Raw genomic sequence first — 20,330 nt, forward strand, 5'->3', positions numbered from 1 at the left:
AAGTGGATGAAGTGACTGTGTGAGAGGGGTGAAGACCAGGGGGTGGAGACCAGGGGGCATGGCCCCACAGCCATATCACTTGGAGAGGTCACAATGCATTGGGTATGTCTCTTTTTCTTTTTCTGTAGTTGTTATAGTATAATTTGTGTGTGCAGGTATTATCCATTTGTCCAGAAAATATATTTTAGTGCAAATTGCCTGACTGATGTTTGTAATGAACAAGTTGAAAATGTGACAAAAAACAAAACACTGATTCAAAACAACAGCATGTCACTAAAAATATATAACATGGGAAAACAGCATGTTTTTTGTATTCTTTATTCCTTTACCTTTCAGAAAATGTATACTTTTATGGGTCTTTCTCCAGTAACAAAGAGCACAGAATTTTTTTAAAATTTATACCAGTTTAAAAAAAAAAAAAAAAAAACCCAGGCAAATCGATTTCACTTAAATCTTATTTTCCTGGCAGCGAAAGGGTCAATTTCAGTAGAAAATGGTGAATTCATAATACATGTCATGTGGCAGCCATCGCATTTCAATACTGGTGCCAGAGGAAAATCGGTGGCTGTGCTTGGTGTGAATGCACCTGTTCTGTTCATATTATTGAATCGTATGGTAAGACAAGGTCTGTATTTCCCAATGTTATGTCCAGTACTTTGGTCCACTTTGTGTGATATTAATACCAAGAAACAGATTTGCATCAATGAGCATAAGAACAGTTCAGTTTGTGGTATCAACATTTGCTGCTATTTTCTGAAAAACAGCTGGATTTGCAGCTTGATCCAGTTGCCAGCCATACTGACCCACCTTCCATTGTGCCACTGAGTACTTGGTGAAAACATTTGCTTCAGGGAAGAACAGTATGATGGAAAATATGCTGTCTGTCACTTCAGTGAATCACTAATTTAGTTTCTATTGAGCATTTGTCTTGGTTTTCTATTTCAAGGAATAAAAATAATTAGAGGAGGGTTAAAAAAAAACCAAAAAAAACCCCAACAAATTCATTGTGAACGCATTAGACTGATTTCAAGACACCCAAGTACATGCTGTAGCTTTCTGAAATACACTCCTGCGACATCTTGGATGTGATATGTTTATGCACTTAAAAAGTGGACCAATGGGGTTGGCAGTTCCAGATCAAGGCGTTACACCAGATTCCCTTGGCCTGTGGACGAAGGCAATCGTTAGGGGACAAAGCTCACCTATAATGATTAGTAAAGTAGTGCTTTTGTCAGGGAATACATGCATATTCAAATGCCAATGTATTTGTTTTGGTAACATTTCCATGACTTGAGCATTGTCAGTGAGTTGTGTTCATTACCCATGGTGATGTGTTTTTGTTCAAAATGCAGGTTTGTCAGGCAGATCATGTGAGATGTGTAACCACTGCTTTTTTTTTCGAAAAAAAAACAGTGGGGAAAATAAATTTAACTCTGAATGGAGGTGGGCTGTCTTCATTGTAACTGAAATACATCTCCCCCCTCAAAATATATTACCGGGGAGGAATGGCTGAATCAAAGTAACAACAAAAAAGCCATGAAATTTTGAAAAAGAAAAAAGTTTAGTCATTTAAAATGGAAAGTAATCGCAAACGAGCAAAGATTTTAAACGATTCAGCCATTCCACCCCCTTGTAAATATCAATTTTAAAACCCATGTCTGTACTCCACTTACAGGCACCTTTAGGTCCGTTAAATATTTTATGTTCCACAACTTTTTCTTCAATTTTCTGAATGTTCCATGATTTTCAGCACTGAATTTTACTTTGTCATATATAGGACAGCGAAGTAGTCAGAAACATGACCACCTCTTCAAATCGTACAAAATGGAGAGTTAATCCAAATGATGATAAACCATACAACAACAGAGCAAACTGGAGTAGGACTTGTCAGATGAAGATAACCCAATAAACTATTCCAAACAAATCTGAACAGACTGACTCGAAAACAATCAGGCCTCTGAATTACAGTAATATCCAACGAAGAGACATCTGGTAAGAGACATGGAGAATCTTTAGTGCAAATTATACATGGTCACTTTAAAAGTTTTAATAAAACCACTCCCATTTTCTCAAACAGCTTGAATAAAATATACCAATAACTGAATAAGTCAAGAAAAAGGAGAATGTCACACCCTCTCCCATAGCTTTGAGCAGTGTCAATGAGGCGCAACACATATGTTCCACATATTTCTGGTCTGTTGATTTGTGTCAAAGCCTGGGTCTCTACACTTGTCAAACCACCTTCAAAACTGTACTTTTGTGTCAAGTATAATATACCTGTAAAAACATCATCACATCCATCCATGAAATAGTATTCTTTAGATGTATAATAGATCTGTCTACAGCATAGTATCGTGGAGATAGCTTTTCACTCATCATACATTTCACAATTTATTCCAAAGCAGTGACAGGGAACACAAATTGAAATACAGGCCAGTACACAGGTCTTTCATCACTGTCCATCTTACTTTCTCACTTCACTGAGGGAAAATAATTTCATTCAGAACATGAGAAAATAATATCTAAATAAAACAGTGTATATGCTCCTTGTACTCTCACTCTCTCCAGATTATTCCTGCATGTAATATATATGCTAGCTATTTATTTTTCTTAGTGTTCATGCATGAACTACCAAATTATTTACACTTATCTCACACTAACAACTTCATTTGTACACTCAATCATTTTTCACCATCTTGCAGATAAATTAGTTACAAGCATATACAAAAAACCCAACCTACATCATCACTGTCATCACTATCATAACTCTGAACTGAAAACCTTGGGCACATGTACTCCAACCACAATACTATGCACATGATATAGAAATACATTTTAACTTCATACAATATACCTTTTTACACAGATACACCTAATTCCAGAGTCTCACAGGCACACACATGAATTCCATCAACTTATCAAGTTCACATACATGTAGAACAAGGCACAAAAAGTTACATCTCACCAGTTCACTCACTCCAACAGGACACAGGTTTTCTCAACACTTCAGTGATACACATCAATAGACATCTGAGTCAAATCAGATTTTTTTTTACTGGTAAATTCACTGTGGCAGCTGTGAAGTCACAGCAGGTTGGCCACCCAACACTGGAGGTTTGATTTTATACCATCACTGCCGATACATTAAAATTATTTCAAGCACTTAATTTAATTGAGAGAACCATGCACCACCCCCTCTCCTGACCGACAATTTTCTGGCACAGGAAATACCTGCCACATGAAGTGGGAAAACCCACTAGCTGGTTTCCTTTCAGAAGCTAATCATAGAGCTTAGTTCCCCAGACCATATACTGGAAAGGCACGGCAGCAGGGAAGATTCTACCAGCAGGCGTTTCTATGGAAGATACTGCTTGAGTTTGTTTGACCTTTTAACAGGGGCTGCTTGCTCCATTGAAGAAACTAAAAGAACAGATTGTTATAAAATGGAGGAAAAAAAACATTGTTCCAAATCCTGCCTGTGGCTTTTCAAGACCAGATACAGAATATGGTAAAGATTACACCACTATGTATAGATAGGCCTATGCCTCCTCTGTTGATCTCTGGACATACACAACAAAAAGAAATTCAGAAATTCCAGCTAACCACAACCTCTGAGCACTGATTATTCAAGAGAATGAATATTTTAACACAGTAATGTTCTGAAAGATTTAACTATGTAGTTGTACCTTAACTCAAATATTAATAACAATTGTATGAAACTGAACATGATCAACAAAACCAAACACTTCAAATGAGGGTGCAAAAAAAAAAAAGCACCCTGAGAATATTTTAGGAAGAACAAAACGAAAATTGATGAAATGCACTCGTGAACTGATGTCCAACAACTCTCAACAATTATCACAATTCTTTGTAAAGACATGCAACAAAACATAAAAACCAATGAAGAACAAAACAATAATAGAAACCAATTACATGAAAATAAACCAGCAATCCTTCTACACCAGAACAACCCTAAATCAATCTACACAAATAGATGTTGAACATTATTCAGTATTATCATTTAGCATAGATTATGTTTTACACACTTTAATACTAGGGTATGCATTTTTTTTTTTCTCAATGCACATCCAAAGTGCATGAGATTGAGAGTGAAACTTATTTTGCTCTTGGTCACACAAAAAAATGGTAGGCTTCAATTTTTTTTTCCTCTCCCCAGATTCAATAAATACATCTGAAACTTCATTTAAAGCAGCACAAACAGTTCTGAGGCTGCAAATCACGGACAGTTTTAGTGGTTGTTTCTCTCTGTTGTTTTGACTCTGTTATTGCAAAGCAAACATCAGTCACTTTATACATTTTATTCCAGCTGCTCTTCTATGAGAGGGCATTGCAACAGTGCAGTATATTAACTACCACAGTGCACTTTTCTACAGAATTATGGAGGGACAACCTTTTTGTGTCATAGTTCATTTACATGCACAAACACATGCTGCACATGGGACCTCAGTTTATCATATGAAATTTCTTATACACCATCATTTGTCTCCATATTTCCTTTTTCATTAAAAAGTAAAAAACAACAACAACAACAAAAAATGAAACAAGAGCTACAACAACAGATGCTCAGATGAAGGTCATCAACTGAAACATTCATTCCAAACAGGACCAACATAGTACCACATTTTCTCCTAATTATCTGCTCACTGATGAAACGGAACTCAGTCTTCCATCAGGCTGTTTCTACCTGACAGGTGGACACCGGCAGCAACCAGGTAACACTGGCAAGAACAAAGGTAAACAGGGATCACATGACCCATCAACTCCATGAACCTGATGAAGTGTATTCTTCAGTTTAACAACTATTCACAAAGCGTGATTTCAGAAAATCCCCAATATGTGAGTCACAACAAAGGACAACTAGTTCTGCCAAATCTGTCATAACTCACTCAGTTTATAAACAGAAAAAGCCATGAGTTAATCCCTGTTATCTCACAACAGAAACCTGGTATGTATTATAGTGAAACTATAAAGAAAAGATCTGTTTAAAAGTTACAGTTTAAAAAATGTTTATGGATTAAACAGGATGTGCATAAAAACTCCAAATATTTAGCTTCTTCAGTTCAACTGTGGTTTGGTGTGAACCAACATCTGTTCATTCTGTTGTGACAAGACAAGTAACTCCACATCATGTAAACACACAGCACACTTTCATAAACAAACCGGCCATGTCAGATTAACTCTGCAACCTTGTTTTCCCCCCCAAGAAAATTTCTAAAATAAACTTCAACTTCTATCACTGTTTCAGTGGTCATAACCAATCATTTAAACATGGGTTTCTTCTTTTTTTCTGTCTCTCTTCTTTTTACTTTTTTGTTGTTGTTGTTGTTGTTTTGGCCTAAAGGTTGCCACACGTCATACACACCAAAGAGGAAATGGGTGTTAAGTAGTTCGATCATTACTTTAACAAAGGTTGTAATCCTTTCTTGATCTGATCAAACTTCAAAATCAAATGTGCCATTATATCAGATGAATATGAATGGTACTTGTACAGACAATATTTCATGACAAGCTTCTCCTAAGTGACATACCATTCTTGTCCTGAGAGACACCAAAATACAGAAACCGCTAATCTGACCATGTCATTCATGTCATTTTTTTTCTGTTTTGTGTTTTACAGGAAGCAGAGCACTAACTCTATATCCACTCCATGAAATCAAAATGTCTGGCCAGTCTCTTTGTACAATGGTTCAGTCTGGAATGGTCTTAAAAGCAATTTTCCGTTGTTAAATTTAAACTAAAAACTATACACATCACACAAGACCTAAGTTCCAGCTTCATACATCAGCACAGCAACACTGGAAAGAGAAAAGAAACTAAAACCTTTACACAAGTCAGTCTGTGATGTCTGACCAGGATCTTGTCTCACAGAATGCACACATCAAATCTTTTCCAACAGTGTTAATGAAGCAAGCATTACTGGCAATGTGCCCTATTCACAGCAATTCAACACTTCTTTAGTTCTTAGCTATAAAAATCACATACCTCTGATCTTATATTAAACAGATGAAAACAAATGAACCAACCAAAATCATTAAAAAAAAAACCCTAGACCTAATCATACCCTCTTGCATAAATCAAGTGGTATATGACATCATGATCATGGATAATCCAAACACCATGTGGTAGTACTGTACTGCAATGGTCATCACATTCAAACCAACTGCTACTTTCTGGGGGGTTTTCCACGCATCCAGGAATATATACTTATGAAATTATCCTCTTAAATCAGTGGTATCTTAAATTCAGGGTGTGTGCCTTAAGTACTGTATCATCTGATAGGTCAGAAATACAGTAACTGTGTGTGTGAGTAACACAACTTTGTTATCATTACCATTACTATGATGATGAAAGGTTATGTATCATTTCTACAGTGAAAAGCTCCACCCAGCTCATAGTTCAGCCAGTTTCTGTCTTCGGTCTACACATCTCAGTTTTGGGATGCACTGGATTGTCACCCTGCAGTTCTGTTTGGTTTTTTACAATGTCAACTTACTTTTCACACATTTGATGTTGTTCTGACTCAACACTGCTCACCTTAGGGTGTTTTTTTTTGTCTCAAGATATATATATATATATATCTATATTTGATCTTACCCCCTGCTTTACAGCGCTGCTTTCATCTGCTTTAAGCAGTAGCTCTCCTTTATAATTTGCTTTTGTGAACAATTGTTCCTCCTTGATATCGACAAATTCTTAAAAACCCTGAGTAAAAGTTTAATGAACTAATCTGATTCTGTGGGGTTTTTTTTCTTCTTTGTTTTTCTTAGTTAAGAAATAATTCAGCTCCTAAACTGGTAAAGTACAATCTCTCTGTATCAATTAAAAAAAATGTAATTCCACTCTCACACAAATCTAGATGACCCATGATCTCTCACACACAAAAAAAGAAGTAATGTTCACTCAACATTATTTTTACAAAAATTCTCACAGAATTTCAGTCTCAGAACTGATCAACACCAAAACACTGCCTTTCCTCAGGAAGTGATGCTCAAAGGGAAGTAAACAAACCACTGCATAGTGTCACTCTCACATATACACTCCTAGTTCCTATCACCTAAAGCCACCCAAATCGACTGCTACGTTTCTCCTCCTCTTTGTATTCATGTTCTGTCTCCAGATATTCATCACGGTCATAACCTTCTGTGATGTCTGCCTCAGAAGACCGTGCGATGAGGGACTGGGGGGTGATAGGGAGGCAGCGCAAGGCCGATTCCAGAGGCAGAACGCTCAGTTTTTCTGTGGACTCGCTCAGAATGCCGAACGACTTCAACAGGCGGATGGCTTCCGAGGACTCAAACTCCAACTGAACTCCTGTCTTGGATTCAATCCACTGTTCTATCTTGCTTTCCAGAGCAGCGTCTGACAAGCCACCTGCACAACAGTACATATTTATTTTATTATCAATACTTACACTAATGTTACATGAATGCGTAACAAAAATCTGCCTTGTCCTATCTATGTGACTGCCCTCATCTCAAAACCCCATCTTTCTCTCTCTACAACCTACTTCATATCCACTCTGTTTCCACATTCCCAGATTAAACACTCTATAATTAGCTTCCATTCTTTCCCTGTCCTTGTCCTTGTCACACATGGAACAATTTCCCTCTTTTGGTCTGCATTGGATCTTTCCAAGTCTAGTCTAAAACCCTACCTGCTTCCGAAACAGCTGCTTTGATTTGTCTTTGCACAAGAATCAGTGTAATGTAAATACATTCATTATTATCACTATCATCATTGTCATTATTATTGTTGTCAAGGTCACAATAAAATTCAACAGGCTTGAGAAGGGGACACAAAATGACAACTAGAATGTCCGCTTTCTGAGACATCTGAGAGTAGTATCTTCTTCTTCTTCTGCGTTCGTGGGCTGCAACTCCCACATTCACTCGCATGTACACGAGTGGGCTTTTACGTGCATGACCGTTTTTACCCCGCCATGTGGGCAGCCATACTCTGCTTTCGGGGGTGTGCATGCTGGGTATGTTCTTGTTTCCATAACCCACCGAAAACTGACATAGATTACAGGATCTTTAAATAGCGCATTTGATCTTCTGCATGCATTTATACACGAAGGGGGTTCAGGCACTAGCAGGTCTGCACATATGTTGACCTGGGAGATCGTAAAAATCTCCACCCTTTACCCACCAGGCGCTGTCACCACGATTCGAACCCGGGACCCTCAGATTGAAAGTCCAACGCTTTAACCACTCGGCTATTGCGCCCGTCGAGAGTAGTATCGTGTTTGTGCATGTGTGTGTGCAGATGTGTGCTTGCCTGCACACAATATGCATGTCATACATGCGGATATAGGGTAGGCAGGCCTAACTGTGAAACCACCAGCTCAATGTGTGTGTTGTACAGATAACAGGTTGTATCATTGTCAAATGTAGCTCTTCTATTTTTGAAGGCTTTCTCCAAATGGTTGCACCAGGAAAAGATCGTCTACCTCTTCTTATGTTCTCTTCAACATTTTTTCAACAGTTCAAATAGCAGGGGTGCCTGAGGGTAAGCACAAACAGGAAAGTCTAACTGCGAACAATGGGTTTGGGTACATGTGAACAATAAAAACAGAAGCAGGTTTTGAACTCATTAAACATATTATTGGAACATCACATTAAACTTAAGTATTGTTTGTTTTGATCACATATGCACACACACACACACACAAAGACATATTTAAACAATACCCCACACCATACACAAACAAACCGTTTTATTAGTTTTAAGAGCGCTCAGTAACTGTGCAGCCATCATTCGCAAATTGACTCGCATCAAAATGTCTGATGGTCAAGCAAACGATGGTATTTGGAGATTCCAGTCAAAACTATCATTCTGACCTGTCACCAACATATTTTCTTGAATTCTTCCAGCACTTGTAATGCATAATTCCTTCATAATTCCTTCAATATACCCTACCAAATCAGCTATTTCAAACTGTCAAAGTCCTACAACTTGCTTCCCTTGATTTTAGGATTTTGAGAGCATGTTTGTGAACTTGGTCGGCAGTGGTGCACAAAAGGAAGGAAAGTGCAGAAATGGGTGGAAATACGTGATGTTTGACTTGTTTTTCAAAACAGACATTCATAAAAGGTATAAGAACAAGGTCGAAACAGACACTAAATTGTAAAAAGTGTGGTGAAAATGGTTCGAAGTGGGGCAGTACACGAACCGTTCATAATTATATGCTGTTCGCAAGTTGGTATACCTACCCTACTCTCTTTTCATGTCAGCCATGTTGCTTTTCATCTACTGAGCTTTCATTTTAAAACAAATCCAACATATTAGCCTTCATGGTAATGTCATATTTCAAAGTGTTTTTTGCTTGTTTTTCTTCTTCTTTTATTTTAAACAGCAAACATTCTACTCAGGTCTTCACTTTTTCAGTCAGAAAATGTGGCAGGAGGATGGACTGGTGAAAGGGAGAAGAGTACTTGGGTGAAAAAATTACTGACAGTGACACTATTATCGCAATCACCCTCCACACACATTCATACCAACTCTAACATAATGGGATAACAAAGGGGGTGTTTTTCAAGACTAATACACTGGGAAAATGATCCATTGTTTTGGTTTTGTGGTGAACAGGTCAAATGACCCATAAGAGAGCTGAACCAAACTTAAAAGTCTATATTTTTTATGCAATATAACCAACAACAACAACAAAAAGATAACTAACATGGACCTCAATAGATCTTTGACAACAGATTCTCTCTTGCCCAAAATTAATCAATACACACACACACATGCATACACATAAACACACAAGCTCCAGCATCAACCATCTAAAGACACCAGGACTCACCCAACTCCACAGGAACCTGAGAAGCGGTGACCTTGCGCTTGATGGGAGGAGGTCGGGAGGTCAGGAGGAAGGTGTAGGCAAGCAGCGCCTCCTTGAAACTCTCGTCTTCTGCCCGGTCCACCAGCAGGGCCAGCAAGCCACGGTTGTTGGCCACGTTCTTGAAGTACAGCGTGCGCGACATGTCCACCAGGTAGGCGTTCCTCCGGTTCTTGTACACTGTCCACGCCCGCACCCCGACCCCACCCATCACCAAGGTGACCAGCAGCATCCAATCAAAGTTCACAGAGGCCAGCACCGTCACCACCTTGGCCACAAGACCAGCCGTGGCGATGAAGACGGACGAGGCGAGGACACTCTTGTCAAAGGTGTTCATGCGGATGGTGCCGTCGGGAAGCAGCATCTCCAGGTTGTTGACGGGGATCTCCTTGAAGGCCTTCAGCATAAGCTTGGAGTCCTTCTTCAAGCGGATGGCCACCACCACACGCTTGTAGTACTCCACTGACGGCTTGACGGGGCGACGCAGGGCGCGGTTGATCAGTCTCTGTAGCACGTTGGGTTCGGGTTCCGGCTGCTCCCGACCCAACACCCAGAACCGCAGGATGTCATAGCGGTCGGGGTTGACACTCACCTGGACACACACACACACACATGCACAAGCACACAGGCATACACACAAACACACAGAGAAAACTGAGGTTGGTGAGGGGTTTGAATACTTGTGATCACAGATAAACTCCTGCAATGCCACTGAACGAGAACGAAAAGTTCACTAACAAATCTAATTTCTCATCAACAAAGGTGGTTGTTTTTCAATGGCATTCACAGAGACACCTTTTTATGACAGGAAAACAGGAAGCACAGCTGTTTGTTAGTTGGTTTGTTGTTATTGTTGATTTTCAAACACACACACACACACACACACACACAATTTTTAATGATTTGTGCACTGTATCAAATGTACAGTGACTTGCAGTAAAAGGCTGTTGAACAGCTGTGTGATTAGGTCTGCTTTTTCCTTTGAGTTAAAAACTACAATTTTTGAAAAACCAAATGCTGGCATCTGGAACTACACTCAGTGTATAAGGGTGTCTAGCTTTTCTCTGGCTCCTCTACAGCATTTTTTTTTCTGTTCAATTTCAGAAGTGATTTTTTGTATGGTCTTTATTCATGGAAAATATTTTTTCCAATACAGACTAGTAATCTGTAAAGGGCCCCGCCCCCTCCCCCTACCCCCCCCCCCCCCCAAAAAAAATAATGCTGAGAGCATTTCTGCTCAATTTGGCATCTCTAACAAAGATGCTATCTTTTAGACAGTCACTTATTTACTGTGGAGTTGAAGCGCAGTCCTGATCTGTCTGCAAGTGGCAAGTTGGCTGAATATCCGACATATGGTTCATTCAACTGTACCTCAAAACTGACCTTTGTCACACTGAGTGTGATTCAGATGGTCCCTATATTCTTCTTCTTCTTCTTCTTCTGCGTTCGTGGGCTGCAACTCCCACGTTCACTCCTATGTACACGAGTGGGATTTTACGTGTATGACCGTTTTTACCCCGCCATGTAGGCAGCCATACTCCGTTTTCGGGGGTGTGCATGCTGGGTATGTTCTTGTTTCCATAACCCACCGAACGCTGACATGGATTACAGGATCTTTAACGTGCGTATTTGATCTTCTGCTTGCATATACACACGAAGGGGGTTCAGGCACTAGCAGGTCTGCACATATGTTGACCTGGGAGATCGTAAAAATCTCCACCCTTCACCCACCAGGTGCTGTCACCGTGATTCGAACCCGGGACCCTCAGACTGACAGTCCAACGCTTTAACCACTCGGCTATTGTGCCCGTCGGTCCCTATATTTACTTGTATAATCATCTCCCTTACAATCCTTTGATATTTTGTTTTCTGTTCATGTTCCATATGCTGAATTTAACTGTTTAACACTGAATAAAACATTCAAAATAATCATCTCGATGATAATCATTTGAGATTTCATCATTTTCTGTTTCTGTTCTGCATGCTGAATCTACCTGTTTAACACTGTATAAGAACATTCGAAATACACACAGTACAAGCTAATCTATGACATCAAAGTAGATCTTTCTACAGAATATGGCCAGAGACAACCCTTTTCTGGATGCTGGTTGTTTCACATACAAGAAGTGCAACCCCAAACCCCAATCCCCTACCCCCACCCCCGACACCATCACCACCCTCTTACCCTGACTCCCTCCTGCGCCTCATGCTCTTCCAGGAACTTGAGGACCTGTGACTTCTCCAGCTCGAAGAAGTTGGCCTTCTCCATCACGTCCTCCAGCTGCTGCAGCAACCAGAACTCGTTGTCAAGCTTCTCCCTCCGCGACACCTTCCTCGTCTGGACCGTGTCCTTGTCAGGGTTGATGGGGTCGAAAAGCAGCTGTGATTGGGAACATAGAGAGAGTTTGACAGAATTAGACAGATAAAAGCAGCTGTGATAAGGAAGAGAGAGAGTCTGAGAGAGAATTTAAGAGGCAAAACGCAGCTGTGACTGGAAAGAGTGAGTGAGTTCAAGAGAATATGAGCCCAAAAGCAGCTGTGATTCAGATTGGGAAGAGAGAGTGAGTTCTGAGAGAGTAAGAGTCCAAAAGCAGCTGTGATAAGGAAGAGAGAGAGAGTTTGAGAGAATATGAGTCAAAAAGCAGCTGAGATAAGGAAGAGAGAGAGAGAGGGAATTAGAAAGACAAAAAGCAGATGTGATTGGGAAGAGTGTGAGTTTGAGAGAGAATTATAGAATCAAAAAGCAGCTGTGATAAGAGAGAGAGAGAGAATCAGAGAGACAAAAACCAGCTGTGATAAGGAAGAGACAGAGAGAATTAGAGAGACAATAAGCAGATGTCATTAGGAAGAGAAAGAGAGAGACAATTAGACTAGAGAGACGAAAAGCAGCTGTAATTAGGATGAGAGAGAGAGAATTTGATGAAAAGCAGCTGTGATAAGGAAGAGAGAGAGAATTAGAGGGAGACCAAAAGCAACTGTGATGAGGAAGAGAGAGTTTCAGAGAGACAAAAAGCAGATATGACTGGGAAGACACTTGACACTTTGACTCTTTACTGTCATTAGCTTAACAGCCCATGTGACAGGGGGGTACAGGGGAAGTTACAGTGTCGTTTTATCCAATCATTTGAAAAAGTAAAACAAAACAAAAACAAAAACTAACGCACCTAGTGTTACAAAGGTTATATCAATAAACAACAGCCAACAAATTGCACACACAAAAATAACAACAACATCATCATCATCAGATTGACCATCCAAATACTAATTCTATCTGCTTCTACTTTGACCCTCAAAGAAATCATTTTGGAAACCATTAATGTTTGTATATATTTTGAATTAACAGGCATTTTGATCATTTATTTTCTTTTTCCGTATATCTACTGCCTCTGAGACGTATTTTGCAACTGAGAGGATAATATTTTCGTCATTTGATGTTAAGACACTGACCAGGTCTTTCCTCTTTGCTGCAGCTGTTTTAAAGAGTGTACAGTTTTCCCGAACCTCCTCGTATCCTTTGCAACTGAACATGAAATGTATCTCATCTTCTTTACTCTCGCCACACACTGGACAAGGAGATGTTAATCCACCTGTCTCAAACCATCTTTTATTAGCATTCAGCCCGACTGTTCTCAATCTAAATCTAGCAAGATTGACTCTGTGCCACCTGTTTGTTATGACTGAAATATATCTTTCTGTCTGGAATGCTGTCTTGAAGGAAAAGAACCAGCTATATTTATCATTACTTTCCATTTCTCCATGCCAATTTTGTTTATAGCACGCTATCAATCTATCTTTACATTCTGAGATAAACACATTTTCGTAACCCACTCCTTGACACATCCAAACAAGTCCAAATCCATGTTCAGTTAGAGTTTTTTTGATTTGATAAACCCAGTTTTGTTTGCCTCTCTCTTCTTGCAGTAACATCATCTCATACACTTGCTTACATAATCTGAAAGCCGGTAGCCTTGTCAACTTAATCCAATACTTTACACATTTTACGAAAGTCTTAACATACAGTGGATATCTGCCGGTTTCCCCATATAGTGCTGTGTTTGATGAGTGTAGTGGAACACCGAGAAAACGTTTAATAGCAAATGTGTGCACCCTTTCGAGTTGACTATTAATCAAAAGTCCCCAAATTTCTGCTGCATAGGTCAAAACCGGTTCAACTTGTGTGTCAAACAATTTCCAGAAAAGGCTCATATCAATGGAATGTAGCTTCCGAAAAGATTTGATAATTTCTATTACCCCTTTTTTTCCTTTTTTGCTTGTTTCAGCCCAAGCAGACGACAGACTATGACTGGGAAGAGAGAGAGAGAGTTAGAGAGAGATGAAAAGCAGCTATGATAGCGAAGATAGAGTTTGAGAGAGAATTAGAGAGAGAGAGAGAGAGAGAGAGAGAGAGAGAGAGAGAGAGAAACTGTGCCTGTGTGTATGAGGGAGAGTGATTCTGAGACAGAATTAGCATTTGTGCATGCAGGTGACAGGGTGAGCAAGCAAGTGAGTTAGAGAGAGAGAGAGAGAAAGAAACTGTGCATTTGTTTGAGGGTGAGTGATTCTGAGATAGAATGAGTATTTGTGCATGCAAGTGACAGGGTAAGCAAGCGAGTGAGTTAGAGAGAAAGATAGATAGATAAATTGTGTCTGTGTGCATGAGGGTGAGTGATTCCGAGATAGCATGAGTATTTGTGCATGCAAGTGACAGGGTGAGCAAGCGAGTTAGAGAGAGAGAGAAAGAGAGAGAGAGAGAGAGAGAGAGAAATTGTGTGTGTGTGTGTGAGGGTGAGTGATTCTGAGATAGCATGAGTATTTGTGCATGCAAGTGACAGGGTGAGCAAGCCAGTGAGTTAGACAGTGAATGAATCAAGAGTTGAGTGTCAGTGAAAGATTTCAGTGAAAGAGCACATGCAGTGTGCATGTGTGTGCATGCGTGTGTGTTACTATGAAAACAACACAACCACTGCATGACCTTGAGCTGCTGCAGGATTCCGTGGTACTTGTTGACAATGGCGCTGTCCAGAGCCAGAGCGAAGTCGTCAAAGCATTTCTTCTCCTCCCCGGTCAGTAGGTCATCCTGTTCCATCAGCATGCGGATGATGGAGCGCCGTGTGATGGGGATGTACCGCTCCCTGCACACCACCGCCACACCATCCACCATCACTCACAACGCTCTACCCTACCTAGAGCTCACCAAACAGGAGGAGGATTGGCACAATGGTAAGACTCTCATCTGCCAATACAGTGTCCATGAGAGTCTGGGCTCGATTGCTGCTCTCGCTCCTTCTGCCAGGTTTGAATGGAAAAATTTTTCTGCCAGGTTTGAATAGTTTGAATGGAAAAATTTTTCTGCCAGGTTTGAATAGTTTGAATGGAAAAATTTTTCTGCCAGGTTTGACTGGAAAAATCAAAGTGAACATCTAGTCATTCGGATAGGATGATAAACCCAGTTCCCATGTGCAGCAAGCAACTGGTGCACTGGGAAAAAAACAACAACAAAAAACACGGCAACAAAGGAGCTGTCCTCTGGCAAAATTCTGATGAAGAAATCCCCTCTCACAGGTACACAAATATATTTGCATGCACTCAATTTGCCAAGGCCTGACTAAGCACGTTAAGTTATACTGCTAATCAGGTCACTGCTTAGCAGATCTGATGTAGTTATAATGTATGTATATGGATTTGTCTGAATGCAGTAACACATCCCTGAGAAACTGAAACTGAAACCCATCAGACATCTTTTTGCGATGCCACCACCACAACACCCACCAGTCACACCACTGTGTATTACCTGGAGTTCGTCACACATCTTTTTTGTAACTGCATATCTGAACAGCCATTATGCGTTTATCAATCATCTGTCACTGCTGCTTAAAGCCAATATGATTTCACAGGGCCATATCAGCACTAAAACACTGTCAGCATTGATCCTGTAGAACCTAAAACACACACGCACACAAATGCACAGAACAAAGAGTAATTCAAAGAAGAATTTTCTTAAGCATATTACAGAAGGTCGGGAGACTATCTCTATTGAAAAAGCCCTTCGCATCCCTACTGTGGGCGGGGGAACTGGGAAGGGGTGCAGGGAGATATAATGCATGTGTGCAAAAAATAACAAAAATTGTTCAAATGGGGTGTTTCATGCTTTGATCAATCTTCCATTCAGAGGCACACAATTTCATGAATAATCATCATTTTCTTTTGAGTTTGTGGGTGGCTATTCCTATGTTCACTTCTTTGCACAAGTGGGATTTTATAACTTTTCACTTAATCCCTTTTGTGGCTTTGCTCTTATCATACACAGGTGGGTATGAAGGATGGGTGAGGAAGACTAGAAAGGTTTCTGTTTGCCCCTTTATAACACAGCTTATTTTCATTAAACATTATGTTCAAATATGTGGAAAAAACTTAAGGCCACCACAATAATGGAGCAGGTCAAATGTGCATATATGTGAGGTGTGGTGAGGTTCAGATCCCATGCTCATGGAGTGAGTCAAGGATGCACATTTGTTTTCAGTCACAACCCCCTTCATGTGTACGTACACACACACAGACACACACACAAGCACACATGTGGAATATCACATATGTACATCAAGCGATCCCACACTCCACATCAGCAGCTGGCTGGCTACATGCAACAAAAAACCCAACATGTACTTGATATCCTGACTACCAAGAAGAATGTGGCTGGAGCAATCTTTCTGACAGGATATGTTCCTGACTGACAACAAGATACTGACACAGTGACAGCAAGGGGAGAACAGAAAGCACTTCATACTGACCTGGACAACACACACAACTGTCTGGTTCGCTGTGTGGTTTTCAGGGCAGCCTTTTCAACACTTTTAATCATTGTGTGATACACCTCTCCTGGCAAAACATTGGCCGGCACTTTACTCCTTAATCTCTTCAATAAACCAGTTTCATTTGACACTTCCATTTTTTTTCCCCAGGCAGAAAAAGTGCGATGGTGGGTGAGTGGACAGAGAACTACTGTTGTGAGATGAGAGCCTTGGGCTGGATGCATCAAAGGACCAGGACCAGGATTTTTACCACTTCCCAGCTGCACCTTGAACGTTTGGTTGTCTTCGTGCTGGTCTTTCAGATGAGACAATAAGCCAAAATGGTAATAGTTTCACCTGCACTGCATACACTCAGCGTATATCATGTGTATAAGAACCCACAGTTACCAGACAGATTCCATGGCAAAATTATATGGAAAAATACACTTTGATAAGTAAAAAGAAATGCACAAGCAAACATGGGGAAAAAAAACAAAAAAAAACAAAACAAAAAACAAATGCCACACTGTGCTGATGAAATACCCAGGGAGAATTTCACAATGAGAAATCTGCTGTGACCATGAAGCAATCCAAGACAATATAGATCAATACTGAACACTGACAGCTATGTGTAGGAGGTTCTCTTGGGAATGATAAACCTTAAATTGGCCAAACATAGTGGACTGGTATCCCTGCTTTGTGTTCACAAGTGGTTCCTTCTCCAGCATAACACCTGGTCTGTATCTTTCTGTTATTCACTCAGTGAACAACAGGATATCATCTTCACCGCTGCTAGTGCTTTTTTCATGTGCATGATGACACTTCCTCCTCTCTCCCCCTCCCTTCCCCAAACCCATCCCTCACCCTCCCGATCTTCTTGTCTTCTGTCAAGCCATGCGTGACAAAAGTGGTCCAAATACATACATAATGTGTATTGCACAATATGTGTTTTCCTGGAAATTAAATCCAGACTAGCTGATGAAATCCTGGTTACTGTTTTCTTGTCGGAGGCTGTTTCCCAAATCTTGCCTGAATCACACACACTGCTTGATTCAAAACTTTGAAATTACAAATACAATGCATGTAATTTTGTCCATTTTTCATCCACAATAGTGTATGCATGCAAAACACACACACACACACATACACACACACACTCCCTACATACATTTCTTAAATTTGGTCAAGTTACACACAATTTTATCAAATAATTCTATATATAAACCTATCCTCTGAGATCATCATCCTTTTTGATCTGGACTGAAAGTCATTTTCAAATGTCAAGATCACTTTTCACCAATACTACTGGTATCAAGGACGTTACATCATTTAGAACAACAGTATGTCAGATGCCCCGTGTTTCCAATTTCGAACACCAGGTCTCCAATTTCAAACAGTAAAAGAGTACATTTGCTGTCTTCATCTGAATTCTAGTGTTGCTTTTCTTTCTCTCTTTAGACAATGGCCTTTCCCCCCACAAAAAATAATTCATGAGAATAAAAAAAAAAAGCGTCTATCATGTCCAAAGGTAATCTGTACACTTCTCTTGATCAATAATCGGTTTAATACACATGTGAAAAAGAATCAGTGTTGAAAGATCTGTCTCCTTCTGACAGATTTCAAGCTTCCAAATTCAAAGCTCCCACCGTAATCAAACCTGGTCTTTAAAATGTTAAAAAAATCCTTGACCATGCATGACATTAAGAAACCCCTTATAATATTAACAAAAGTAACTTCACCTTTAAGAAAGAATTCCGACAGTGTTAAGTGTGAAATTTAGTTTCAACAGAACGAAAGGAATGGTGCTTGCAGTAACATTTAAACAGTTGAGGAGCTTAAAATAGCAAAGATTACAAATTTTCATAGCAATGCTACAACAAAAACGTACACACACACAGTGTGTATGTGTGTGTGTGTGTGCGCGCGCACGCGTGTGCGTGCATGCATGTATGTGTTGTGTATGGTGTGTTAAGGGAGAGGTTAGCACCCAGGACATGAGAATAATTACATGTGTAACTTACAGAAATACTACACTAATCGCCTATTTTCTGATAACATACCACCTCCCCCCCCCCCTTTTCTTTTTTCTGATATACTCCCCTCACCCCTCCACCCCTTCTCCTCCCTCCCCAATGCAGTACAAACACACACCACCATGCTGCATCACCTGTACAAGTCCTCAGGATCGGCCACTTCCAACACAGGCTGAACTGCCTTGATTCCCTCCCCCTTGCTGGCAGCGTCCACTGTCACATTCTCTCCCTTGATGGCCACGGTGGCAGCAGTGCGCACCGTCTGCACCAAGCCATGTCGCTGACGCAGCAGGTGGATGCGACACACGCAGTGTCTGGCCCCTCCCAGCCATGTCTGAGGATTGGTTAGAACACTACAATCAGTGCAATGTACCCAACATGTGTCAGTCTAAAAATAGTCAGCATCTTCTGTATAATCTGGGTCATCTTAACTGCCTTTACTTGCCTGAAACTGACATAGATTGTCTGTGTTGCCTTCTACATATGTTTGTGTTAGTTTGCTTCACTTGCTCATTATGCAGGTGGCTGGTCAACTCTTTGAGTTTGAACTACAGATCACACCATTTTCAGTATCAGGACTGTGTTCATGCTTATTCATGATTGAAATGCAGCCTTCTTCTGGGCTGGACAACAGTTATGACACTATAATGACTATATCTATTTCAGACTGAAAGAAAATTCAGCTAAGCACAGTGATGGATAAACCCATCATGCAGGCAACATACTACTATAGACGCAACTACAGAATAACTCATGAGCAATTACCGAGATTGAACCCAAGTCCCTTAGACTAATCCAACACTAACCATACTCATACTGCTTTTGTACTTCAGTTTATGTACAGAAGAGTAAAATTCTAAAACTTTACCATTACAGCAAATCCTCCTCATGAGTAGTTTTTGCATGTGAGTATGCATTTGTGTGTGTGTGTGTGTGTGTGTGTGTGTGTGTGTGTGTGTGTGTGTATGTATTTATGATGCATGTTCACTTGATGCAAACCCCTCCCCTTTTTCTGAACTTAAAATATTTATAAAAATTCACACTTTAATTCCTATTATAAACCTCTTAAAGTACTTGTGCGTGTTAACTTCTTTTTTTTTTCTTTTTTTTTGCGGCCTGTTTATTTTCGACATCAGTTGCAAAGTTCAACTGAGCAACTGATTGTCACACTTGCTGTCAGTGTCATATCAACTATTCAAAACCTTTTGATTCATTTCATGCAGCTGTTTTTATACTTTCAACCTTTGGGACTGTCTCAACTGAAAGACTGTGGGTGAAAAAGAAGGTGAGAACAATGGAAAAAATCGTAAAATTATCTTTCCAAAACAGAAAACAAAACCTGGGTGACGCCTGACAATACGGATACTTTCACCACATAACTACTTATCGTTTCAAGAACGACTCAAGAACAAATATTCTGCCGTTTTGCAGCAGCTAGATGTTCTGTTCATTTCCACAAATAAAATGTGTTCCATATGTAAGCATTTATGTTAACCAACAAAATAATCAACAAGCGAAGTCTGACATACCTTAGAAGAGACGCAACGAACAAAGTAAGGCCCCCAAACCCCGGCCTCTCTCAGGAAAGAGGCTGCCATCTTCGCAGACGAACTCACGGACAACTCTTTACAGAGGAAAACACGAACA

At 40.1% G+C, this 20,330-nt stretch overlaps 1 protein-coding gene across 1 annotated transcript; it reads right to left on the bottom strand.

Annotated features, from left to right (window-relative positions):
• Positions 1–302: 302 nt before the first annotated feature.
• On the bottom strand, positions 303–20,307 carry LOC143300704 (transmembrane protein 143-like). The gene is made up of 6 exons (XM_076614571.1): positions 20,213–20,307; positions 18,818–19,017; positions 14,835–14,994; positions 12,048–12,242; positions 9,827–10,454; positions 303–7,392 (listed from the first exon to the last, which is right to left on the bottom strand). The coding sequence occupies exons 1-6, from the start codon at positions 20,279–20,281 to the stop codon at positions 7,076–7,078; spliced, it is 1,569 nt and encodes a 522-aa protein (XP_076470686.1). The 5' UTR covers positions 20,282–20,307; the 3' UTR covers positions 303–7,075.
• Between the last annotated feature and the right edge of the window lie 23 nt (positions 20,308–20,330).

The sequence above is a fragment of the Babylonia areolata genome, chromosome 26, assembly GCF_041734735.1.
Source record: "Babylonia areolata isolate BAREFJ2019XMU chromosome 26, ASM4173473v1, whole genome shotgun sequence".
NCBI classification, from domain to species: Eukaryota; Metazoa; Mollusca; class Gastropoda; order Neogastropoda; family Buccinidae; genus Babylonia; species Babylonia areolata.

What these genes read in the sequence shown, in the direction of transcription:
- LOC143300704 (XM_076614571.1), bottom strand. Translation starts at nt 20,281, where the DNA reads ATGGCAGCCTCTTTCCTGAGAGAGGCCGGGGTTTGGGGGCCTTACTTT. An exon ending in GAATCCTGCAGCAGCTCAAG is followed by an intron (nt 12,243 to 14,834) that starts GTCATGCAGTGG and finishes TCCCAATCACAG; the next exon opens with CTGCTTTTCGACCCCATCAA. An exon ending in TCAGGTTCCTGTGGAGTTGG is followed by an intron (nt 7,393 to 9,826) that starts GTGAGTCCTGGT and finishes ACTGTTGTGCAG; the next exon opens with GTGGCTTGTCAGACGCTGCT.